Source organism: Bos mutus, chromosome 5 (genome assembly GCF_027580195.1).
Source record: "Bos mutus isolate GX-2022 chromosome 5, NWIPB_WYAK_1.1, whole genome shotgun sequence".
Lineage (NCBI taxonomy): Eukaryota > Metazoa > Chordata > Mammalia > Artiodactyla > Bovidae > Bos > Bos mutus.
This window is the reverse complement of record NC_091621.1, coordinates 45,044,696-45,069,930: the sequence shown is the minus strand read 5'-3', so window position 1 is coordinate 45,069,930 and position 25,235 is coordinate 45,044,696. Positions and strand designations below refer to the sequence as shown.

At 49.1% G+C, this 25,235-nt stretch overlaps 1 protein-coding gene across 1 annotated transcript; it reads left to right on the top strand.

Moving 5' to 3' along the window:
- Positions 1–18,947: 18,947 nt before the first annotated feature.
- KRT5 (keratin 5) lies at positions 18,948–25,235 on the top strand. The gene is made up of 9 exons (XM_070369989.1): positions 18,948–19,631; positions 20,194–20,408; positions 21,170–21,230; positions 21,341–21,436; positions 22,046–22,210; positions 22,559–22,684; positions 22,914–23,134; positions 24,061–24,095; positions 24,573–25,235. The coding sequence occupies exons 1-9, from the start codon at positions 19,074–19,076 to the stop codon at positions 24,887–24,889; spliced, it is 1,794 nt and encodes a 597-aa protein (XP_070226090.1). The 5' UTR covers positions 18,948–19,073; the 3' UTR covers positions 24,890–25,235.

The window sequence follows — 25,235 nt, the reverse complement described above, 5'->3', positions numbered from 1 at the left end:
CAGCAATGAGGTGTGTAACATGCAATTTATAAATAATAAAATATTCAATACTCTTCATTATAAACTATAAAACCTCCTGAATCTCATGAAATACTTTCAATTGATTTTGCCTAAGCTCTTGGCTAACCGCCAGTCTGTTAACCACAACTTACCAACAGGTACAGTTCCGACAGGAACATTAGTCAGTTCATATTTTCATGCTAATGATTAAGATTGAAGTGGAACAAGGAACATGGCTTTAGAGCTTTCCTTGCTACCCAGTGATGTGAATGGCTGAATCAGGGAAAAGGTTTTGAATACTGGAAGATTATTTGGTTGTTGTTTTTTTTGCTATGCATAGTATAATGGTTATGAACATGACACACTTTTAAGTTTCATCTGCATGACATTTTTACCATCACTTCATTAAACCTAGGCCAGAGCCGTCCAACAGAAGTGCAATGCAAGCCAGATACATAGTGTAAAACTTTCTGGTAGCCACACTAGAAAAATAGCTGAAATTCTTTTTAATAATGTACTTACTTAACCTGATATATGCAAAATATTATCGTTTCAACGTATAACCAATATAAGAATGATTCATGGAATATTTGATATTCTTTTTTTCATACTAAGTCTTCAAAATCCAATGTGCATTTTACATATACAACATTTTGAAATGTGAACCACCCACATTTCAAGTGCTCAGTAGTCACACGGGGCTAGAGGCAACTGTGGTAGACAGTATGCTGCTAAGTAGCTTCAGTCGTGTCCGACTCTGTGCGATCCCATAGACGGCAGCCCACCAGGCTCCCCCGTCCCGGGGTTTCTCCAGGCAAGAACACTGGAGTGGGTTGCCATTTCCTTCTCCAATGCATGAAAGTGAAAAGTGAAAGTGAAGTCACTCAGTCATGTCTGACTCTTAGCGACCTCATGGACTGCAGCCTACCAGGCTCCTCTGTCCACGGGATTTTCCAGGCAAGAGTACTGGAGTGGGGTGCCATTGCCTTCTCTGACAGTATAGTTCTAGACAATTAACAAAACAATCAATTTTGTACACACATGTATTGATACATATAGGTATGTGCATATATGCACACATATATATAGTGTGTATATATAGATATATAGTCATTTTTTGTACACCTAAAACAAATATAATGTTATATCTCACATATATTTCAACTTAAAATACAAAAAAAAAAAAAATGAAAAACAGTAGACTAAGCTCTGGTTTGCAGTGTTTGATGATTCCTTTGGTGTGACTCCTCCCACAGTAGTGGTTTCAAGCTGCCAACATGATGTCCGTGATCTCAGAGCTGCAGAAATGTGCAACAGCTCATCATTGTACAGTATAGGATTGGCCAAAAAATTCCTTTGGTTTTTAAGTAAAAATAAAAGACACATCTTTCATTTTCACCAAGAACTTTATTGAACAACATATTCATCATTTTGTTCCACTACCTTCCACCATTTTTCATTCAACTTCATAATTCCATTTCCCCAAAACTTTTTATCTTTTTGAGCGAAGAATGGTTCTGTGCCTTTTACAATCTTCCAAGGAATTGAAAATTTTTTACATTAAGAGAATTTCATAAAGACAAAAATAAATGAAAATCTGAAGGTGTGATGTCTGGTGAATACAGTGAATGAATCAGGACTTCTCAGCCAACCTGTAACAGTTTATGTCTGGCCATCAAAGAAACATACAGTCTCGCATTACCCTGATGGAAGATAATGCATTTTCTGTTGGCTAATTCCTGATGTTTTTTGTAGAGTGCTGCCTTCAATTGGTCTAATTGGGAACAGTACTTGTTGGAATTACTCATTTGGTTTTCCAGAAGGAGCTCGTAATAGAGGATTCCCTTCCAACCACACCATATACACAACATCACCTTCATTGGATGAAGACCGGCCGTTGGTGTGGTTGGTGGTGGTTCAATAGATAACTGCATGCGGAAATATGGTCAAGAAGTTTTTTTGTTTTTTTTTTTACCTTATGTATGTGGAACCCAAACATCAAAGCATCAAAGAGATTAACATTCAGTTTCAGTTCAGTTCAGTCGCTCAGTCGTGTCCGACTCTTTGCGACCCCATGAATCACAGCACGCCAGGCTTCCCTGTCCATTACCAACTCCTGGAATTCACCCAGACTCACGTCCATTGAGTCAGTCATGCCATCCAGCCATCTCATCCTCTATCGTCCCCTTCTCCTCCTGCCCCCAATCCCTCCCAGCATCAGAGTCTTTTCCAATGAGTCAACTCTTTGCATGAGGTGGCCAAAGTACTGGAGTTTCAGCTTTAGCATCATTCCTTCCAAAGAAATCCCAGGGCTGATCTCCTTCAGAATGGACTGGTTGGATCTCCTTGCAGTCCAAGGGACTCTCAAGAGTCTTCTCCAACACCACAGTTCAAAACCATCAATTCTTCAGCACTCAGCCTTCTTCACAGTCCAATTCTCACATCCATACATGACCACAGGAAAAACCATAGCCTTTAGCTGGTGCAAATGATTTTCAACACTTGATTTGGATATTTTGAGTATATCAGCTATCTCCCGAGTGATATAATGTTGATTGTTCTCAGTTAATGTCTTGATTTGATTGCTGTCAATTTCAGCTGGTCTACTCGACAGTGGAGCATCATCCTGTGAGAAATCTCCAGCATGAAACTTCCCAAAATACTTTTGAAATGCCCAGTCACAGCACCTTCTTCATACACTGTACAAATGTGGGTTTTTTTGTGTTTCGGTTACATTTTTACCTTTCTTGAAATAATAAGGCATAATACACCAAAAATGTTGCTTTTGTCTTCCATCTTCAAAATTAAAACGGCTATACAAAAAAATTCACCAAGTTTGATAATCCTTTTAAGTGCACCCTGATATGACAGCTGTCACAAACTAATCTAACAAAAGTATTTTGAAAGAAGTTAAGGATAACTAAGTGTTACTTAGAGCCGTTTTATGGAAAAATTCGAACAAAATTTTTGGCTAACCCAGTATTTCCACTCTACATATTCCACAGATGTAAATAACCTCAAGAACTTAGAGAGTAGTAAAATAGTTAGGAAGTTATCAGTTTTAAGCCTTTTTTACTTTTCCTTTTGATTTAATTTATTTAATTCTGAGTATATATAATTTAATTTGAATTACAGCTGTGTTTGAAAACCAATCTCACGAAGCTCTTGAAAATTTATCAGTTGGCTGTTATAAGCCAGTAGAACTTGGTCCAGCATAGCACTAGTCAAAGATCAGAACAAAGGGAGCTTTCAAATGGGACATGTGAGTTTTCAGCAGGGATCAAAATGAGATTTTTCTTTGTTAAACAAAACAGACATTTATTGATTATTTTTATGAATCACCCTGACTGGGTCACAAAGTCCCCAGACATTTGGTCAAACATTAGTGCTAGGTTGTTGTGAGGGTGTTTCTAGATGAGATTTACCTATGAATCTTTGGTAGGCAGAATAAAGCAGATGTTCTTCCCAATGTGGGTGGGCCTCATCCAATCAGCCGAAGACCCAAATAGAAGAAAAATGCTGACTAAGAAAAAACTTGGTTATATCAGCTGGAACACTGATCTTCTTTCTAGGACTGGAATTTACGCCATGAGTTTTGCTAGATCTTAGACCTTCAAACAGAACCTGGAACTATACCACTGGCTCTCCTCAATCTCCAACTTGGCAACTGCGGATTTTGGGACTTGTCAGTCTCTGTATTCATGTGAGCTAATGCTATTCACATATACAGATAGCTGGTGCAGGGTGGGAATGGTGGTGAGGAATAGAATGAACACAATAGGACTCTGGCCCTCAGAAGTCTTGTGATGTAAGGGATGCGTAGAGACCTACAGAAACAATAACAAGTCAAGCTATAATGGTGGCTCCAAGGGTTGTGGACTCCAGAGGTGGAGAGTTAAAAGGACATTTGCTTCTTTCTCTAGGTTGCTGCCTCATTTTGCCCTCATTGGCCTTGTCTTTAAATCAGAGGATTGGGCTGAGTGAATGGTTCCATTCCAGCTTCCAGAATGAGTCTTCTTGCATGATGAGTGGGAGTGGTGGCTCCCTGGATGAAGTGGCATTTGTGTTACCTTGAAAAATGCCTTTCTCAGTACATAGAGATGTGGAATAAGGAAATCTTAGGTATCAGGAACAGTGAAGGCAAAAGTAGAGGGGCAGGAACAGGAAGAACCCTTTGGAAGGAAGCAAGTGCCCTGGTGTGATGGCAGAATGAGGAAGGAAGACCAAAGAGGGTAAGTACCAGGGTGTTACGGGTGGAAGGGTTCTTAGGGTTTATCCAGAGAGCTACTAGATGAGGAACCTAAGGCCTAGAGTGGGTAAATAACTTGCCTAAGGTCACACAGCTAGCAGATGGGAAAATCAGATCCATGTGAAAGGACATAGATAAGGATATATGTAATTAATGCATTCATGTCCATACTCACCCATTTGTATAATTATCCCACTTAGCACTTATTTCCAGATGCTTGAGTGTAGGATAATCATTGACTAAAACAAACCTAAAATCTTTCTCTTTGTACAAAGATGCTTGGGTGCAGAATTCTCAAAAAGGCATCTTCAATAAAGGCCATAGAAAATGGAGATAATACTATAAAACGCTTATGAAGAAACAGTGAAAACACCTGACAGAATTACTAGCTTGCATTAGCCTCTGAGAGAGGGCCCAGGTGTTTGCACACATCAGTTTTGCATCTACTGTCATGGTAGGGAGATCCCAGAAACTTCTCTTCATATCCTAGCCCATAGCCCAGAGACCTGAAGGATCAAGCCAAATACAGTCAACAAGTTCCACCATCTGGAGATTTCTTGAGAGCTCCAGGCAGCCTCCCCAGGCACCCAGGTAGCACCGATCACTGAGCCAAAGACTAGGTTTCCAAAATGTCTCCAGGCTGGTGACCAAGGAGCTGGCAGAGACCACCTTGCTCCTGCAAAGATATCCAGACTTTGGTCTGCAACAAATGGCAGGCCAGGCTCAAATGGAGTATTCTTGGACTCCTCAGAGTCCCAGGTCAGAATGAGGCTGCAGACAGCACTACAGCTCCTGTCTATAGTCTGCCCCTTTCCCTTCCTACCTCTGGCTCTGTCCTTACTGTAAATCCCAGCCTACACTCCCAAGCTTCAGTTGGAGCTGCAAGCAACCTGGAGGAGTGCCCACCAGCAAAGCAGTCTGTGCTCTGAGGATGGTGCTGGGAAGAGGTCCACACAGGCTGGGGTTATGGGGCAGGGAATTCCAAGGTCTTGGTTACTTAAGCTGATCTAGAAGGGGAGTGTGACTTCAGATGAACTTGTCCCTGTGGGCATGCAGACTCCTTGCTCTGTGCGGAGAGGGTGGCTGGAAGGGGCCAGAGCAGGGCCCACCAAAGTGAGTCCAGAGCAGGAGCCCTTCATGTCCAAGTGTAAGGTGCTGGACATAGGACTCACATTCGTGACACTGACTGGAGCAGAACTAGGAACCTGGGCCAAGCTCTGGATGTCGAAGGCCAGGAGACTGGAGCAGACCAGGGGGTGATGCGGAGCCCATCAAGTAGATGGGAAATAAGTACAGAGAAAACATTGAAGGTAGGAATAATGATAAGAGCTCCTGGAGGAGGGCATGGCAACCCACTCCAGTATTCTTGCCTGGAGAATCCCATGGACAGAAGAGCCTGGTGGGCTATGGTCCATAGGGTCGCAAACAGTTGGATATGACTGAGGCGACTTAGCACCATAGCACACAACAATAAGAGCTATTGTCTACTGAGGGCTTCTTGTGTGCCAGATGATGGGCTAGGATCTTTTAAGGGCATTTCCTTATTCAGTCCTCAATAGCAGCACCATTATCACCCCTGTTGTATATAAATAAAGAAACATAGGGCTGGAGAGATGGCTTTTGGCCACCAGCTAGAAGCAACCCCCACACTCTCTCGTACCCCGATGAGGGTTACGAGTGCTCGAGTGGGGACAAGAAATTCACTGTCCCCATCTTGAGTCTGCTGCAGGGCCTGAGTCTGTTTTCAGGAGCCAGGTCTGAGACCGTGGCACTGGAGAGGCGTTTCAGAGCAGTGGAGGACCCCATATGGGACCAATGATACGGGGCTGGGAGGGCAAAGGGTGAGGTGGCAGCCAGCCCTGTGGACTGGGCAGGGCCACCAGACACAGTCAAGGCCACGCAAGGCTCGTAATGCCCATGTGATTAGGGCCGCCCTGAGGGCTGGCCAGCATGGTCATGGTTATGAGCCTGGTGCCCTGGGGAGGTGGCAGATGCCTTAAGATGAGTAGCTTTTTAGGAATTTCTTCTGAGGCCGGGCAGAGTGCTTCTCAGCATCTTCTCATGTTCTCAGCATCTCTTGATAGGCGCTACCTGTCTCAGCTGGGGATGGGCTTTGGAGCCTCAGCTACCTCCATCTTCTCTGAAAAACACCTGGGCTGACCTGCCCACAGCCTGTTGTTTTGACTGCCCGGTCAGAAGCTGCCACTTGCTACACTCACCCTCTAAGGGCTGTAATTTGGCTTTCTAAGCGCTCATTTGTGGTTTCCAGACACTCAGTGGTGTAATTACAGAAATGGACTCTCCACCTCATTGACTCTGGGTCAGGTGTACCTGTTGGCCCGTGTTCACAGCTGGATGTTCTGAGAAGGTAAAGCAGCCCAGTTACGGCTCTGGCCCTGTCTCTCCTAACTGCCCCCCAGGGAGCTCCTCACTTGGTGAGAGTTGAGCCTCAAGAGCTGAGAGCAAGGCCTGGCTATATGGCTGGAGAATGGATATAGGAAGCCAGGAAGCAGGGGGAGGGGGTCTCTTCCTGTTCCAAAGCAGAGATGGCTGGCAGCTAGCGCTGCTGGCACAGAGTCATTTCAGGCCCTTTTGTGGTTCCGGTGCTGTTTTAATGTGTATTAAAAAAGATGTCACTCATTAGTCAACAAAGTTGCCTTATAATATAAATATATTAAACAAGCTAATTTTTAAAAAAATATTAAAGAATATAACAGTACAAGCAGTTTGGAAACGTGGGCAAAATCCTGAGGGTGGCACTTGAATGACTATAGTTTGGGAAATTTTTAAGAAATTGTATCCATACTGTGCTCAGGCACTCAGGCATATGTGACCCCATGAACTGTAGCTCACCAGACTCCTCTGTCCATGGAATTTTCCAGGCAAGAATACTGGAGTGGGTTACCATTTCCTTTATTAGAGAGGAGCAAAGAGGCACAGGCAGAAAGGCCAGAAGTCTCAACCCAGGGCTGGCTTGGCCAAGGGCGCTGAGGCCAGCTCCTGAGGCGGTGAGAAGTGCAGTCTTGCACAGGCTGCTGCAGTGCAGATAGCTTGGGAGGTAACCAGGTAATTCTTCCCGGGAGTTGGTGTCCTCTGAGTCACAGAGAGGGTGACTGAGAAATGACCTCTAATATAAAAATATTTCGCCAAAGGGAGAGAAGAATTGATCTTCTTCAGTGTAGCTCCATAGAACAGAACAGGATGTTGGAGGGAGACTGATTTCAGCTCACAGTGAGGAACAACTCTCTTCTAGTGAGACCTGTCAGAAATGGGCTGGTGGATCTGGGGAGAGGATATCGCCCTCCCTGACCTCCAGTGGGGCTGGGGAAGGGCGCCTCTCTGGTCTATCCTGGCAAGTTCAAGATGACCCTCCAACAAGGGAGGTGAAAGATCACCAAGGTTCTCAGAAGCAGGCTGAAGACCCAGTGGGCAGGGTGGCTCCTTGGCCATCCTTCCCTGGTGCCCAAGGGGGGATGCTTGGAAGGCCGACTGAAGGTGAGTTCTGGTAGCTGGGAGTAGATGAAGGAGATCAGGAAGATAGAAACTCTGCAGCCTGATAGAAGGTGCTCTCTGCCTCAGCCCTCAGGAGATTCTTTTTTTTAAACTTTTAATTTTGTACTGGGGTATAGCTGGTTAACCACATGGTGATAGTTTCAGGTGAACAGCAAGGGGACTCAGCCATACATATACATGTATTTATTCTCCCCCAACACCCCCGCCCAAGCCCTCAGGAGATTTTTGGATGCAGATCCTGCATCAGACTTGTCAGGATTTCTGTTCATGGAAAACAACCGCAGCCTGAATCTGAGTGTGTCAACTTGAAGCATGTGGCCAACCTGCTGCCAGCCTGAGGCCCTGCTGGAATCGGGTATCAGAGCGAGGCAGGTAATTGATGGAGCTGACTCACCAGGTAGGGCCCAATGGTACCATGAACCCAATGCATGGGAGTGAGGATATGCATACTGCGTTGGCTTCTTCAGGGAGCAAACCCAAGACAACACCTACTCTCCTGTCCACTGCTCTCAGGGCTGCCCCCATCCACAGGGAAACCGTGGCCCAGCTGCTCAGTTATCTGTGGGGATGTGGGGAGGACACCGGCTGTGGGAATACTCACCAGGGTGCAGGTCAAGGGGAGGGCATGACTCCGGAGCGCCCAGAGTTGTGTTAGCTTGCACTTCCAGCTGAGGTCATTATGAGATAGACCTATTGGTCACACCCCAGTTCTCCTGCAAGACTAGACCTCTGTCCAAATTCTAACACAAAGATGTTCTCTGTTCTCACCAACCAGGAAGGCTATTGGGCTTTGGGCAGATGGACAGAGCCCGTGCTATTTGAGGAAAGCCCTCTGGGGACTGTCTGGGGAAAGGATGAGGCTGGTGTCCTCTTAAGGAGCTAGTGACTGCCTCCTTCTCAAGCAGCTGAACCCTAGGAAACGTCAGCATCTGTCCACCAGGTCAGCATCCTCAGGGAGGCAGTGATCAAGCCCATCTACTAGGGAAGACACGTTTCTTACCAGCTGGCAGAGCCTCTTCCCTAAGAACCATCATCTTCCCTTTCTTGGCCTCACCAGCATGAAGACCTGGAGCTGGCAGGTGATAAGGGGAAATCCCAAGGTGGACAAAGGGAACAATGGGCCAAGTTAACTGAGCTGCTGAGGAGCCAATCCTCTCAAAAAGACAGGAAGACAGCCTGGCAAGAAGGGATGATCTTGACCAAGCAGCCTGTGCCCACACCAAGAGGCCAGGCCCCAGGGTGGAGCAGGCATGACTTGATGGTTCACTCGCATCAAATAGGAAGCCAAGACTGGGCCTGTTCCAGCCCTGGTTTTCTCTGCCCTCGGCCAGTGGGTGGACTCCTGCACCTGTCAGTCCACACCAGGCATGGTCCCTGCTGAGCCCTGGGCAATGGGATAAGGAGAGGTTGAAGGGAAGATCAGTCTGGAGGAAGGTGGACTTAGGGACCTAATCCCTACTAAACTCCAAGCTGAGAGCAGTGGATGAAATGTGTACAGACCCTGGGGCAGAAAAATGCACCCGCAGAGGACTGTCTATAGGTGGGGAATGTAACCTAGTCCAGGGCCAGTTGTGTATTAACACAACTAGTGGGATGGACAAGTAACTGAGGTGACCGGTGAGCCTGGGCAGTGGGCAGATTTTGGCGGGGAGCCTTGAGGAGCAGAATTCAGGAAGAGGGAGGGGCAGGCAGGGCTGGGTGGAGGAGGCAGGGAAGATGTCTTAAAGTTGGGGGAGGGTAACCTGGATGTGGAGGATACAGGGTACAGTCCCTTGGTCAAAGCAGAATTTGGATAGCAATGGGATATCTGTTTCCTGTTGCAACTGTAACAAATTGCCAAAACCACAGATTTTTTTATTTCACGGTTCTAGAGATCAAGGTATCTGAAATGAGTATCACCAGGCCAAAATCTGAGTTAAATTCACCCATTCCAGTTCATTTTAGTTCACTGATTCCTAAAATGTCAGTGTTCACTCTTACCATCTCCTGTTTGACCACTTCCAATTTACCTTGATTCATGGACCTAACATTCCAGGTTCCTATACAATATTGTTCTTTACAGCATCAGACTTTACTTTCACCACCAGACACATCCACAACTGGGAGTTGTTTCCGCTTTGGCTCAGCCTCTTCATTCCTCCTAGAGCTATTTCTCTTCTCTTCTCCAGTAGCATATTGGGCACCTACCAACCTGGGGAGTTCATCTTTCAGTTTCATATCTTTTTGCCTTTTCATACTGTTCATGAGGTTCTCAAAGTAAGAATGCTGAAATGGTTCGCCATTCTTTTCTCCAGGGGACCAAGTTTTGTCAGAACTCTCCACTATGACCTGTCTATCTTGGGCTAAAATCAGGGTATTGGCAGGGTTGCATGTCTCCTGGAGGTTTGAGGAAAGACTCTGTTTCTTTTTTTCAAAGGCAGCCACAGTCCTTGGCTCATGGCCCCCACTCCCTTCTTCAGAGTTGACAATAGTAGTCAAGTTCTCACTTGACATCACTCTGACCTCTTCCCTCTCCTGCCTCCTTCCTTCACATTTAAGGGCCTTTAGGATTACATTGGACCCACCTAGATAATTTAGGATAGTTGTTTGTCATTGTTTAGTCACTAAGTCGTGTCCGACTCTTTGCGACGCCACGAACTCCAGAACGCCAGGCTTCCCTGTCCTTCACTGTCTTCTGCAGTTTGTTCAAACTCATGTCCATTGAGTCAGTGATGCCATCCAACTATCTCATCCTCCGTCACCCTCTTCTCCTCCTGCCCTCAATCTTTCCAGCATCAGAGTCTTTTCCAGTGAGTCAGTTCTTCATCAAGTGGCCAAATATTGGAGCTTCAGCTTCAGCTTCAGTCCTTCCAGTGAATATTCAGGGTTGATTTCCTTTAGGATTGACTGGTTTGGTCTCCTTGCTCTCCAAGAGACTCTCAAGAGTCTTTTCCAGCACCACAACTCGAAAGCATCAATTCTTTGGCACCAATTTTAAGGTCAGCTGATCAACAACCTTAATTCCTTCTGCACCTTAATTTACCTTTTCCATGTAGATCACCATATTCACAGGTTCTGGGGATTAGGGCATGGACAGCTCTGGGTGCCATTGTTCTGCCCACCATAGATGGTAGGAGGGATGATGAGGAAAGTGGACCCAGAGGAATGTGGAGGTGAGTTTAAGGCCAACAGGAAGCTACTTCATGTTCTTAAGCAAAAGAAGGCCATTCTTCAGCAAGGGACTAGGGCTAACCTCTGGTCAAAGGGTTATGCTGAGATCATTTTTCAGACTCAGAACAATGGAGTCATGTTCCGGCTGATGGCTGCAGACCATAATGTGTTATTGTTCTCTGCTTATGGCAGCATGCCAACCTGAACGATGCCATGGCTGGCACCAGAGTGAGGGGGCCCAGTCCTCGGGGATGCCCAGGTCAGCTGGCGGCTGGAGGCTTCCCAAGAGGCTGGATAGATCATGACATTCCAGCTGCGAGGCATGGAGAGCTGCTGAGTGTCTTCTCTACTCTGAATGGTGAGGCTGCTCCTTCTGGGCAGGCCTGGAGGGTGAGGAGGCCAACAGGTAGGACAAGTCTTTAGGGCAGTCTCAGGAACTGGCTGGGACTCCTGGGCTGCTGAGGAGGGAAGCAGGGCATGGTGGAGGCAGGGAGAGGGTCATCGTGAAAGGAGCTTTTGTTTATTCCTTGGCACATACCATGCCTGGGGAGGTGATGGATCAGTGGAGAACACGGAGGCCTATAGATCCAGACAGTTGAGAAGTTCCATCTTGCTGGGGCATTGTGGTGTTGATGGCTCTAATGGTTCCTCCAGAATTTTCTCATGGGTAGGACTTGAAGTTTAGAAGCTATGATCTAGTTAGAGAGAGGCAATGGTATGGCAGACCCGTCTTGGAGCTGGTTTGCCTGGGAGCACATGGTTTTTTATTTAGGTGGTATTTTTTTTCTGGGGGGCCCTGTCTGGGAGTCTTGGCTATGGAGCTTCAGGGCTGGGAGAGATGAGAAAGATGAGAAAGGAAAGGAAAGGAAAAGCTGAAGGTTGAATCAAGACACCAGTCCACACATGAGGTTGTCAGACATGTCTGGGCCCTCTGGAAGAAACTCTGCTAGAGGCTTGTGAGACTTTGTCTAGTGTCTGGTGCTAGGGAAGTAGGCAGAGGAGCAGCAGTTGGTGAGAAATGTGGCCGCAGGCCAAGCTTCATCCCTAGGAGCATTGTGTAGAGTGAGCCCAATTCACTGGAACCTTGCCCCAGGGGCCCAGCTGCTTCACCCCAGGTTCTGACAGTTCAGAGAGGGCAAGGGTCTCCCCAAGGATTCACTCCCCTATTACCCCTATCACCACTCAAGGCTAGAGCTTCTCCCTCAGGGTTGCTGGAAGGTGCTGAGAAAACTGACTGCCAAGTCATCGAGCAACCATCTAAGGCCCTCTGTGATTGCTGTCCTCACAGGCTGGCTGGGAACCAGAGCCTCAGCGAAAGGCCTCCTCTTCAGGGTCAAGTCAGGGTCACGGGCCACCAACCTGAGTGTCCACAATGGTGGGGACATACACCTGTCTAGGCTCCTATCTAGGCTCTGTCGCTTACCATTTACTTAACTTCTGTGAGCCTCAGTTTCCTTATCTGAAAAATAGGGTTAATGAATAATAGTCCCATCTCCTGGGGTGAATGAGGATTAAGTAAATGGATATCTCCAGAACCATGCCTGGCACACTGTCAGTGCTCTATAAGTGTGGCTGTTGTTACTGTCTTTTATCATGCTACAAAGTACATCCTGGGCACTGATCCAACCTATATATTGAGCTGCTTTAGGATCATGGAGAGTTCAGACTTTCAGAGAGACAGCCCCTCTAGCAATCACCAGATATGTCTCTCCCATTTAGAAGAGACTGTCTGAGAAAGTATCTGGGTCTTTGCCTCATGTTTTGTGGGAAGTCAGGACAGAGAGAGAGACAGAGCCAGCACTCAGCATAGCTGCCCCTCTTAGCATGAAAGCAGGGGAGTGGGTAGCTCAGGAGAGAGGGTGTGGATGGATCCCCCTGGCTGGGGAACAGAGTTGAGACTGAACAGCCACGGGAGACTAGGGGTGGGTGATTGGAGTGGGGAGCCCTTGAATATGCTTCAGAGGATACAATTTGTCTAGAGGCAGCGGAGAGCACGGTGGGGCTCTGAACACTGGCACACAGGAGTGACGTGTGAATTCTCACTCGGCAGAAGTAGGGGGCAGGGAGAGGGACAGGAGAGAAAAGGCTTCCCATCAACCACTCCTCCTATTCTCATCTGTGGTCAGAACCACAGCCTGTGGGACCTGGCAGCCTGGCACAGGCAAGGGCCCTGGGGAAGGGCTCTGGTGCTGACTTCGTCTGAGGCTGGTCTCGCCCTGGAAAGACGGGTCGATGTCAGAAGCTGTCAGGGCTCTGGATGAGACTGAGGTGGAAAGCAGTAAACTGCATTACCATAAGCAGTCATTGGTCAGCACCCCCTGATACACACACACCTCCTTCCACACGGGCCGGGGGAAGTGGCTCTCTGAAGGGGGTTGAGACATGCAGCTTTGAGTGCGGCATGCGCGGGCTCTTTCTGGGGTGCTGGTGAGGCAGTGCAGGGCAGTGGAGCATGTCCTGGCTTGGCCCTGGCTCTGATGATAGCGGGATGATAGCTTCTGGATTAGGATCCCCCCTGCTCTGCACTCAGCTTTCTCGTCTAGGAATGGATCACTGGTAGACATCTGGGCATGGCTGGGCAGGGGGGGATTGGGGTAGGAATCAGAGTCACAAGATGCCTGAAGACAAGTCTGGCCAAGGGTTCCCTGCAACGGCTTGTGGGAACTGAGTTTTCCTGAAGCCAAGTCAGGCAGGATTCCCTAACCCTGCCTTGGCATGGGCACTCCTGTCGCCAGGCAACTGGTGTGGGTTAACCTTCCTGGGCCTGGCAGGACTCAGGCTTGTCCTCAGAGCCTGTGTGTCCTCCATGGGCCTGTCCTGTTCATGGCTGTACCCCGTTCTGTAGTCAAGTGCACAGCACCCCCACGATTGCTCAAAACACACATGCTGGATGAAGAAATGATCAAATGACTGGTGCACACGTTCCTGCGCTCTTTCTTTCCTCAAGTATCTTGACACGGTGTCTCTCTTGGGAAAACTAACCTGTTTTCATGAGCCCTGAAAACAGGGCTGTTGGTCCTGTGGACAGCGAGCAAGGCCAGCAGTTTGTGTGCATAGGGGATGTGAAGGAGCTGAGAATATGTGCAGAGAGTGTAGCTGGGCTGGGAAGGTGTCCATTTGCCCCCAGGACTGTCCAGTCTCCAGGCGTGTTTCTGAAACCAGCCCTGGAAGGGGTAACATCTCCAGCCTCTGCACTGCTTCCTTTTTTTTTTCCTTCCCCATGCCCCAGTGATGGGAGCTCAACACCTTGGAGACGGAAACAAAACTCGGTCCCTGCACCTTGGCCTCCGTCCTTAGGATGAGGAAGCCGTCCACCAAGCAGCTCTCATCTCCACCTCCATCTTTCCATCCCTGGGTGTCAAGTTGCTAGTATGCTGGGGGTGGAAAGAAGCAGGGGGAAAAAAAAGCCATGGGGGAGGTTAAGGGTGAGAAAAAGTTTTCCGGCATGACCCCATAAGGATAGAAGCCTGGTGTGAATGAATCATGTCCCCATCTCTTCATTGTAGAGAAAGTCTATAGATACCCAGAGGACTGAGTACACCCACACCCACATGTAAGGAACAAAGCAAAGGCCAAGAAAATGGTAAAAGCCCTTCTTTGCAATTTTAGACTCATTGATGCAGAGTTCATAGGACAGTGTCTGGTGTACAGTAATTTTTATCAGTGTTTATTAAAAGAAAAATAAAACCTCCCTCCATGAGAAAGCAAAACCGAGGTTTTTCCTGCTTATCCCTTTTTTAGTCCCTCTGACTAATTAAAGTATTTGTTGATTTCCAGCCCATAGTTTCAATCAACCAAGGGGGATTTTCAAGACTTTGGTATGCCATTGGCAAAACACCCATCCAATGAGGGAAGAACATTCCACAGACCTGCAGGGACCTGTCGGAGGGAGGCTGAGAGCTCTCTTGTGTGGCTCTCACCCCACAAAAGCCAATCTCTCAATCAGTCTGAGAGGTGGGGGCTGAGGCTGCGCCCCACAATCCCCTGCATGTGGGCCCCACCCTTCCTGCCAACCCCGGCCAGCTTCAAGTTACCATTCCTCCTCCCGTGAGCAAAGACCCTTTTCCTGCTGCTTCTCCCAACACCAGTGAGGGAAGCCGAGGTGAGATGTTGAGCTTCCTGTCCGGGGTTCCAGCAATTCAAAGGTTGGATTGAGACCAAGGCACAGCACAGGGTGAGGCCATGGGCTTTTGCACCTATGCTGAGACCCACAATTTGTGTCACGTCCAAAGGTCCCCCTTGTCACCATGACCCAAATAATGGCAACAGAGTACTCCTCCACAGCTGCCAAGAGAGACCAGTTCCTTTTCTAGTAGACTTTTGCATTTCTACTTGGGCCTCTTCTCAGATGTGGGCTCTGGAGAGTCCTAGAGAGGCAGGGTGGCACCCGCAGCATCACAAGGCAGCCACCACCAGAGGTGGTCATGTGGGGAGGGATGAAGGATCCTCCTCATCCCGCTGTCCACAGAGGGGCCGTCTCCTTTCTGCCCCTGCAGTTCTGAAAATTCTGAATCTAAGATCAAAGCTGGGACCCAGAGTTCCCGCCGACTTTGGGTGGAGGCAGGAGAATTCTTCCCTCAGTTCCTCCCCGAGGCTAGGGCTTTGTAAGGAGTTGTGCGGGCTGGCTCTGGGCTCTGTCCGCCCTTCCCCATCTTGCTGGATCTGGCTCCATGCACTCTCGGATGAGGCTGCCAACCGTCATCCAATGAATAGATGACTCATGCCTCAACCATTGTTTCCCACTCTTTGTGCTGAACACGCATGGTATAGAAGGTCCTCAAAAGTGGGGACACTGCCTCTTTCTTTCTCTCCTGGAGGGGGACATGGGAGCTGGGGCTGAGGGTGGGAGGTGGGGAATGAAGGGAAGTTCAAGGAATGGAGAGTCACGAACTCTGTCCTCAGAGGATACTCAGGCTAAAGGGGATGAGAGATCTACCCTCTGGATGGGAAGCCAGGGACAGAAGTGGGTGGAGAGGACCCTTGGACTCAGGATGGGGTAGGGGAAGGCCTTCCACAATGACATAGGGAAGGGAGATGACCTTACATCTGTCAATTCAATTCAAACTGTTTGCTGAGCAGTACTGGTGTGCCCGGCTGGGCTGAGTGTGTGGCGATGCCAAGGCAAGCCAGACGTGCTCCGTAAACCTGGGGGAGTCTATTGTCTGGGAAGACCTGCGGGTCATATGCAAAACCATTTCGCGTTAAATTTATCCATCGCATGGTCTTCTATGAAAGGCACCCAAAGAGTGGTGGGGGCCCCTTGGAGGGAGCCCTGGGGTGGGATCATGGGATTTGCCTAGTCCTTGTTCCATTGTCACCTGGGCCAATCCTACTCCCTGCCTGGTGTGTCAGATGTGTCCTTGTGGATGAAATGCTGTGCATATTCTGTGTTCTCATACCTTGTGAGGATGGACAGGGCAGTCACCCCTGTCCCCCTCTGACACGGAGACCAGCAGGACCAGCCACTGCAGTTCCCTCAGTCTTGCACTCGTCTCTTGCTGGAAAATGATGCCTGGAGAAGCTAATTACCATGTCCTGCCAAGCCTTGATAACTCTCTCTGTAGGTGCCTGCAGAGAGGCTCAGGGAGCTCTGTGTAATCTCTCTCTTCCTGCCAGGCTGAAATTCCAAGCTGGGGTGGGACTCTCCCACACTGCAGTGATGCTGGGCCCTGGTTCCCCGGGGGAGCATCTCCACTGTGGCATTGTGGGGGTGGAGGGGAAGGGGTGGCGTGGGGGCGGCCCTATCTGTTTAGGGAAGAATTCCCACAGAGAGAGGTGCTTTTCCCTCAGCGAGGCACCCAAACACGCCCAACCACATTGATTTGCCACCTACACCCCTTTGGTCCCTGGCATCTGAATCTGAGCTTGGCACACTCCAGCCCTTCTCAGAGTGGCCAGAATGCATTCCTGTTCCCCTGAGTCCTTCTCCTTCCTGGACAAGGAGGAATGGAGAGAAAAGAATGTCCCAGTGTCTTGGGAGGGTGGGGCTTCCCCAAGGGCAGTGGAGATTAGACTCAGGTCAGGTGTTGGTTGGGGGGCGGGTAGGAGGGACCATGCCCTGATGGTGACTTCCAGGGGAGAGAGAAGATTCATGCTAGGAGTTCCCAGATAGCTGCTTCTGTTCTGTCGGGGAATGAGGGTCCACCCCTATGTCTCAGGGACCCCAGGATAGTCTTGTCTGTTCCGTGAGAGGCAAGTGCGAAATTGGCAAGCTCTGTAAAAGTCACCTTTGAGTGCCTCAGGAATTCTCTAGGGAGGGAGGCACCAAAACCTCATTCATTGCCCAAGACTTATAAGGCCAGCTCTGGCCATTGATCTGTCTGTCTGTCTGGACTTACTTGGCCACTGCTGCTTTCTCATCACAGCCTCAGGTGAACAATCACCTCTTGGCTGATCCCCAGCGGCTCCGAGTCATTTTCCCACAGCCGTGGCTGCCTTGTGGCTGACTGCAGGCCCTGACTAGAGGTTCCTAAGCCATGGCTGGGTCCTTATTCCTTTACTCTCGAGAACATAGCCACTCAGTCCCGCGGCTTCAAACCCATCCCCACCCTACCCCTGCCTCCAGCACTAGCCTAGGGATCTCCCCTACCCCAACAACTCTTAATGACCCAAGGACTGCCTGAGATTCCTATTTCTGTTCTGACGAGGCAAATACAAGGCCCCACTCAGGTCTGCAGCCAAAAAGATGGGATGTGATTTAAGACAGACATTTGTAAAACCCAACCAGGCCACTTTTCCTCCATCTAATACCATAGCCCACCCGGACAAGCTTTGCCAAGAGGACTAACTGGGAGCTGGGCTGAGAGTGCTTCCTAAAACAACTGGCAGGTAGTCAGGCCAGCTGCCTGGTTACCCAAACCTGTCCCTTCTAGTCTCTCTGGAGGGATGATCCATAGATTTAGAACTGCTTTTCCATCCCCCCAGCCCTGAAGGAGGGTTCAGGCTGAAGCTGAGAGAAAGCCCAGCAATTCCCTCTGCTTGGAACGGGGTGGTTTGCCGTTATAACAGGCTGGCCGACTCTCGACATGTTCCTGACGAGATTAGGAACTCCTGCAGGTATGTGTTTGTGGCGGCCTTCAGCCTGTATCAACAGATACGATGACTCATTTCTTCCTTAGTGGAATCACCAAGGGCTTGCTGGAACACACCTGGGGGGCTGGGGAGCGGGCAGAGCAGCTCCCCCTGAAGAGAGACGTGACTGCCAGGTGGAGTCACAGGATTCTGGGGGAGGGTTGATGGCAAGGGGGCCCTGGGTTTGCTAAGCCCCCTCTGGGACCTGCCTGGGCCAAAGGGCAAGGAAAAAGTTCAATGCAGCAGAAAAGGCTGAATTAGGAGGTGTTGTGGTGGGATGGGTCTGTCCCTCCAGAGAGCAAAGTGGGATAGACCGGGGGCTGAGGGTGTTCCACAGTCTCTGTTTCTGGAACTTGGTTCTTGGGGAGACTTTCTGGCCCAAATCTTGCAGGAGAATCTGCCCAGCAGGCTCTGATGTAACTGTGCCTCCTCTAAGAAATGGAGTTTTGCAGTATGTGATGGAAATCTATTTTCCCCTCTGGCACAGAGTGGAGAGATCAGGCCACAGCTGGCTTTCCAAGGGCTGAAGTCCCTGAAGCAAGCTCTCCCTAAAGGAATAAGCAGAGCAGACCACTGCCAGTGGGGGACTCGCTCTGCCCCCTGTTCATGGATAGTGTGCAATGTGCTGCAATGTTTGATGACATTCCTGGTCCTGGAAGGATCTTTCAGGATCTTGGCCAAATGCCCCCTTGCTTCCCAGCACCCTTCTTTGGGCTACTCACAGCCCTAGGCCCCTGCTGTAAAGAAAGATTTGCTGGCAGCATGGCCTATTCGCTGCCAAGACATCAGGGCTGCAAGGCAAGTTTATCCCTAGCTGAGCAGAGCCTGCCAGGAAGACAGCGTTTGCACCCCACACCGCTGCACAGGTGTGTCGGTGAGCTCACAGCTGCCCCCCAGGCATGCCCAGCCCACTTAATCATTCACAGCTCGACAACTCTCCCGCCCAAACCAGGTCTAGAGGATAAAAGCGGGGCTTGCGGCTCCTAGATAACAGAGCCGCCTTCCGCGTCCTGTCCCGCGCTGCTCTTTCTCTCCAGCACCTCGCGACCGCTAGTTCCCGCTACTCTTACTCCACTAGGAACCAGCCATTATGTCTCGCCAGTCAACCGTGTCCTTCCGAAGCGGGGGCGGCCGCAGCTTCAGCACTGCCTCTGCCATCACCCCGTCCGTCTCCCGCACCAGTTTCACCTCCGTGTCCCGGTCCGGGGGTGGCGGCGGTGGCGGCTTCGGCAGGGTCAGCCTTGGGGGTGCTTATGGTGCCGGTGGCTTTGGCAGCCGGAGCCTCTACAACCTGGGGGGCTCCAAGAGGATTTCCATTAGCGCCAGCGGCGGTGGATTCAGGAACCGATTTGGTGCTGGTGCTGGAGGCGGCTATGGCTTTGGAGGTGGAGCCGGGAGTGGATTTGGTTTTGGCGGTGGAGCTGGCGGTGGTGGCTTTGGGCTTGGTGGTGGAGCTGGCTTCGGAGGTGGCTTCGGTGGTCCTGGCTTCCCTGTGTGCCCCCCTGGAGGCATCCAAGAGGTCACCGTCAACCAGAGTCTCCTGACTCCCCTCAACCTGCAAATCGACCCCACCATCCAGCGGGTGAGGACTGAGGAGCGGGAGCAGATCAAGACCCTCAACAACAAGTTTGCCTCCTTCATCGACAAGGTGAGAACTGATTCTTGGTGGAAAACCACTATGAGTGTGGGATATGTGCTAAAGAAGTGGGAAGAGGGGAGATTTCCTGACCTTGTACAAATATCTTGCTATGTTTTTCTCTTTGTTTCTGTGTCCTGGATTTGTGGCCCACTTTCTTAATTAGACTGGCAGCTTGGAAGAGAGGGTCGTAATTCATCCCCTTCAGAGTTGACCCCCTGAAGGCTCTTTACTGACTGTTGGGAAGAGACTGTTGCATTCTGTGCTCCATGTAACGGGGCTGATTGCATAGAAAGGTGGATCTGTTCACTGGACAGTAGCCTGAGTGCCTTTACAGCCACCCCTGCCCTGGGCCAGTCTCCGCCCAGGCTATCTGTGCCCTGAATAAGTGTCCTGTCTCCCCTAGAAGAGTGAGTTTAGATGCTTCACTCTGGACCTGTCCTCTTCGGCCCAGGTCCAAGCACTATCCATGGGAAGATTTAGGGGGACAGCATGAGAAGGGAGGAAAACTAGAAAGTTGATCACTGAAACATGAAATTCAGATGTCTCCATCTTCAAACTCTGCCCCCTCCAGGTGCGGTTCCTGGAGCAGCAGAACAAGGTCCTGGACACCAAGTGGGCCCTGCTGCAGGAGCAGGGCACCAAGACCGTGAGGCAGAACCTGGAGCCTTTGTTAGAGCAGTACATCAACAACCTCAGGAGACAGCTGGATGGTATCGTTGGGGAGAGAGGCCGCCTGGACTCAGAGCTCAGAAACATGCAGGACTTGGTGGAGGACTTCAAGAACAAGTGAGCTGGGGTAGAATGGAGACAGGGCGGGTCTCTGTACCAGATATACTTTATAACCAGACCACTGCTTATGCCTTGCCCAAGGACTGAAAACAGATACATTTTTCATGGACATCTAAAGTGCTGGGAAAACATCAGGTCCATGTTTAGAAAGTTCTAGCTGCAAGCTCAGTCCCTCTGCAAAATACTTAGCCTTCAGCCAGAGTAACAAGCTCAGTGTCCTTGGCATGGCCTGGTGAAAAGAGCAGTTGTGTAATCCTTGCTTTGGGGGACCCTCCTCCCCAATACACTCCAAGTACATGACATGGACTTTTTGATGGATTCCCCTCAAAGCAGGAACTGATGATGTAACCTAGGTTGGGCTAAGTACTAAACAATTTCTTTAGTCCTTATGAACCAGCAGCTGGGCTGCTAATTTTTTGTTTTTCAAAGGCCATGAAAGCTGAAAAATAAAGCACTAGAGAAAGGGACTAGATGTGGAATTTGAATGAAGCTGTATAGTTTTTCTACAGGAATGTTCCTGAAGCAACCGTATTACAGCATTAATAGAATAGCTATCTGCTAAGCAATTACAGAGAAAACAGTATCCTAATGGGTAGGGAGCTTGCCCAGAGGTTCTTGCTCCTGGTGTCCCTCCCTCTCTGTCCATATGATGTGAGAGGCCTCTTCCAGGGAGAAGGTAGGCTCACAGTTGACTATGTGCAGTACAGGCCCTGGGTCTCATCCTCTGATAAGCACTTCCCATTCCTTTTTACCACCAGGTATGAAGATGAAATCAACAAGCGTACCACTGCTGAGAATGAGTTTGTGATGCTGAAGAAGGTATGTGGGTAGCAGAGAAACTGTCGCCTGTGGTTATGCTCATTTAAGGTGCTGTTCACTTAAGTCAGGGTGGGAATGGGGTACAGTGCCAACCAGCCATGTTTCTCTAGGATGTGGATGCTGCCTACATGAACAAAGTGGAACTAGAGGCCAAGGTCGATGCATTGATGGACGAGATCAACTTCATGAAGATGTTCTTTGATGCGGTAAGAAATGTCCCCTGTTCAGGAGCCAGAGAGATGGTCACCGGGACATTACCAGGGATTAGGGTCTCTGGGATTAAGTGACTTTCAGTGGTTCCTATGGCATGGACACATATTTGTCTTTTCTACTCTTTCAGCACTATTCGCACTTTATTACTGAATAAAGCTAATTGTCTCTCTCTCTTTTAAGTCAAATTTAAAGCAAAAGACCTCTACAATAATCAGTCTGCAGAGTGAGATTTAGAGTGAGCTATTAGAAGCCCAGGTATACTTTTCCTGGCCATTTCCCCTTTCTGGAATACCATCCTGTCTCTGCTAACTCCTAGCATGGCAAACCACACCATCAGGTTCTTTTCAGATCAATTTTGACCTAAGAAGAGTCAAGTCTGAGAGGTTACATAGTAGGGGTTTCTTGATATTCAGAGTTATTAAATTTAAAGTATAGATTTAGTAGTGATTTGAATTATTTATTAACTGACCTAAGTTTTTCATTAATAGGTAGGAGGTTGTTATTTTTTTCCTCAAGTTGACATAGAACAATGAATAGAAGATTTGAATGGAATGATATTAAATAAAATGGACTCTCATGATTGACTTCAAATCTCCCTGCAGGAGCTGTCCCAGATGCAGACACACGTCTCAGACACATCCGTGGTCCTGTCCATGGACAACAACCGCAGCCTGGACTTGGACAGCATCATTGCTGAGGTCAAGGCCCAGTACGAGGACATTGCCAACCGTAGCCGCACAGAAGCTGAGTCCTGGTACCAGACCAAGGTGGGTGCTGTGGCGAAGTGTCCTGAATGAGGGAAGGACACATGTCAAGGTATTCCAGGCCTTAACCAAAGGCTAAGGATGGGGCTCCTGAGACCTGCTGAGGCCTATTGGGAGGAGTTATGAGACATGCATACATCTGCCACATAAATTCAAGAATCTTAAAGAGAATCTCACCGTTTCACATGAGTGTCTACAGAAAAGCAAAGGGGCTAAAGAGGAAATTAAGACCAGCTCCAGGCTCCCAAAAACTATGCCACTTACCACCTTGAGGTAGCTGCTACCTATGAACTTGGGGAAGTGTTTCCACCCTCGTGTAATGGACTCTTTCTTCTTTTCCATTGGCATCAGTATGAGGAGCTGCAGCAGACTGCAGGTCGCCATGGCGATGATCTCCGTAACACCAAGCATGAGATCTCTGAGATGAATAGGATGATCCAGAGGCTGAGATCCGAGATCGACAACGTTAAAAAACAGGTAGGGAAAGAATGCAGGGAAGGAGCTTGAGTTCTTAAAGGAGAACCGACTTTGTTTTGCTTTCTAAACATATACACACAGAGCTGGAGCAGGTACCAGCACTTCAGTGTTCCACCATCCATAATGACCAGGGCAAATGTGCTGGCTTCTCTCCGCAATCTCAGAAAGAGACCCCTTAGGCCCAGGTGAGCCTCTAAAGTGTCCCCACCCTTCCTTCCTTCCCCTCTAGTGTGCCAACCTGCAGAATGCCATTGCTGACGCTGAGCAGCGTGGGGAGCTGGCCCTCAAGGATGCCAGGAGCAAGCTGGCGGAGCTGGAGGACGCCCTGCAGAAGGCCAAGCAGGACATGGCACGTCTGCTGAGGGAGTACCAGGAGCTGATGAACACCAAGCTGGCCCTGGACGTGGAGATCGCCACCTACAGGAAGCTGCTGGAGGGCGAGGAGTGCAGGTGGGTGACAAGGCTGACATCACGAACCCACAGTGGCCTCACATTTGATAAAGTAGAGCTTCTACTCCATTACTGGGTGTCAAAACACACACACATAGGTGGCCACTACCTTGTACCTGATGATTATCCATCATGAATCCAATGATCCGATCCAGCCCAATCTGACACGCTTCTATTAGGGAGCTTCACTAAATGACTTAGTTCTTCTGGGCTTCATCTGCAGCTGTCTAAAAGGGGCCACGTACAGTGCTAACAGCAGCAGGATCAAATAAATTAGATGCATAGGACCAATCTGCCAGACTGGTCTCACCAAGTTTTTCCCCCCTCAGACATACAGCTGACCTACACAATGAGACCTCAACTCACTTTTCTGACCTACCACCAGTATTCTTCGATGCTGCCTCTCCTTCAAACAACTAAGCAACCCCACACATGTCTTTCTCATTCTTCAAGTGCTTCTTCCTTCAGGAAGCCTTTCATGATTACTCCAGTTGAGTTAAACTCATCTGCCTTTGGATTCTCAAACTACTGCATTTTCTTCAGTCTTCTGACACTACCCATTGCCTACTTCCTCCTTGACGTATTTCTGTCCAAGCCAAGTCTTCTCACAGGATGTAGCTCCTGTAAGGCAACAACTGCTTCATACATGTGTATAGTTCCCACAGCCTCTCCTTCACATTTTCCATGTAATGGGTAGAGGAGAGTGTTAATTATAATCTTCCTTTGATAACCTGTTCCTAGATTGAGATCTATTCTTTTAGGAAGTCTCTCCAGAGAGCTATCTCTTTCTCTAATTTAAGCAGTTTTTCAGGCATGCAGTCTCCTAGCTCAGAGAACAAGCTCTAAACATGACTATTGGAGTTTTCCACATAGATTACTGCTGTCTTTTGGGAGGATTTTAACTCATTTCAATTTTTCCCTTTCAGACTGAGTGGAGAAGGAGTTGGACCAGTCAACATCTGTAAGTAACTTTGAACAGACATTAACAATGATGACAATACAGGGTATTTGGTGTGACTCAGAGTCCCACTGTTTCTAGCTACCAGACATGCCCATCTCCCAAATGGTTGTTTAATATACTTAGTGAGAAGCAGGTCGTACAGGGACAGAAACACAGGTTGAGACAGGAAGCAACAGGGCTCATGTCTTACCTCCTAAAGGGTGGGCCCTGTATCTTACCCATCTTGGATTCTGTCCCCCAGCCTTGCCCTGACCCCCATTCCCTTGGGGGACTTATACCGTCCCTTGCCTACTGTGTTCTTTTAGGGAGCTTTCTATTAGGGAGCTTCACTAAATGACTTAGTTCTTCTGGGCTTCATCTGCAGCTGTCTAAAAGGGGCCACGTACAGTGCTAACAGCAGCAGGATCAAATAAATTAGATGCATAGGACCAATCTGCCAGACTGGCCTCACCAAGTTTTTCCCTCCTTTCTCTGCAGCTGTCGTCACAAACACCGTTTCCTCAGGCTACGGTGGTGGCAGTGGCTTTGGCGGTGGCCTGGGCGGTGGCCTGGGTGGCGGCCTCGGTGGCGGCCTGGGCGGAGGTCTGGGCAGTGGTCTTGGTGGAGGCGGCAGCAGCAGCTTCTACTCCAGCAGCAGTGGGGGTGTTGGCCTAGGCGGTGGGCTCAGTGTCGGGGGCTCTGGCTTCAGTGCAAGCAGTGGCCGAAGCTTGGGCTTTGGCAGTGGTGGGGGCAGCAGCTCCAGCGTCAAATTTGTCTCCACCACCTCCTCCTCTCGGAAGAGCTTCAAGAGCTAAGAGCCTGCAGCAAGTTACTGCCTCCCAAGCCCAGCAGCCGGCCGTGGCATCCACCTGTGGCATCCACCTCTTCTAGGTGGTGTCTCAAGCCAAGTTTTCTCCTCTTCTGGAGTCTAGTCAATGAAGCCTATCGCAGACCCACATTCTTTGGTTCCTGGAAGGCCCAACCCCCAGTCTCTAGCCTGGTGTGTCCTGATTCTATGCTCTGCTCCCAAGCAGCCTTTGAGTCTCTGTAGCCTGGTCCTCGGTGACAGAAGAATCCAATGTTTTCCAGTATCTAAACCATCAAAACAGAGTCCTCACCCCAATCCCATCTGGTCTGACTATCTCCAGATTGTGTTCAATA

Bases quoted from the DNA above. Each gene is read 5' to 3' on its own strand.
- KRT5 (XM_070369989.1), top strand. From the start codon at position 19,074: ATGTCTCGCCAGTCAACCGTGTCCTTCCGAAGCGGGGGCGGCCGCAGC. The intron at 20,409-21,169 runs GTGAGCTGGGGT...TTTTACCACCAG, and splicing joins GTGGAGGACTTCAAGAACAA to GTATGAAGATGAAATCAACA. The intron at 23,135-24,060 runs GTGGGTGACAAG...TTTCCCTTTCAG, and splicing joins CTGGAGGGCGAGGAGTGCAG to ACTGAGTGGAGAAGGAGTTG.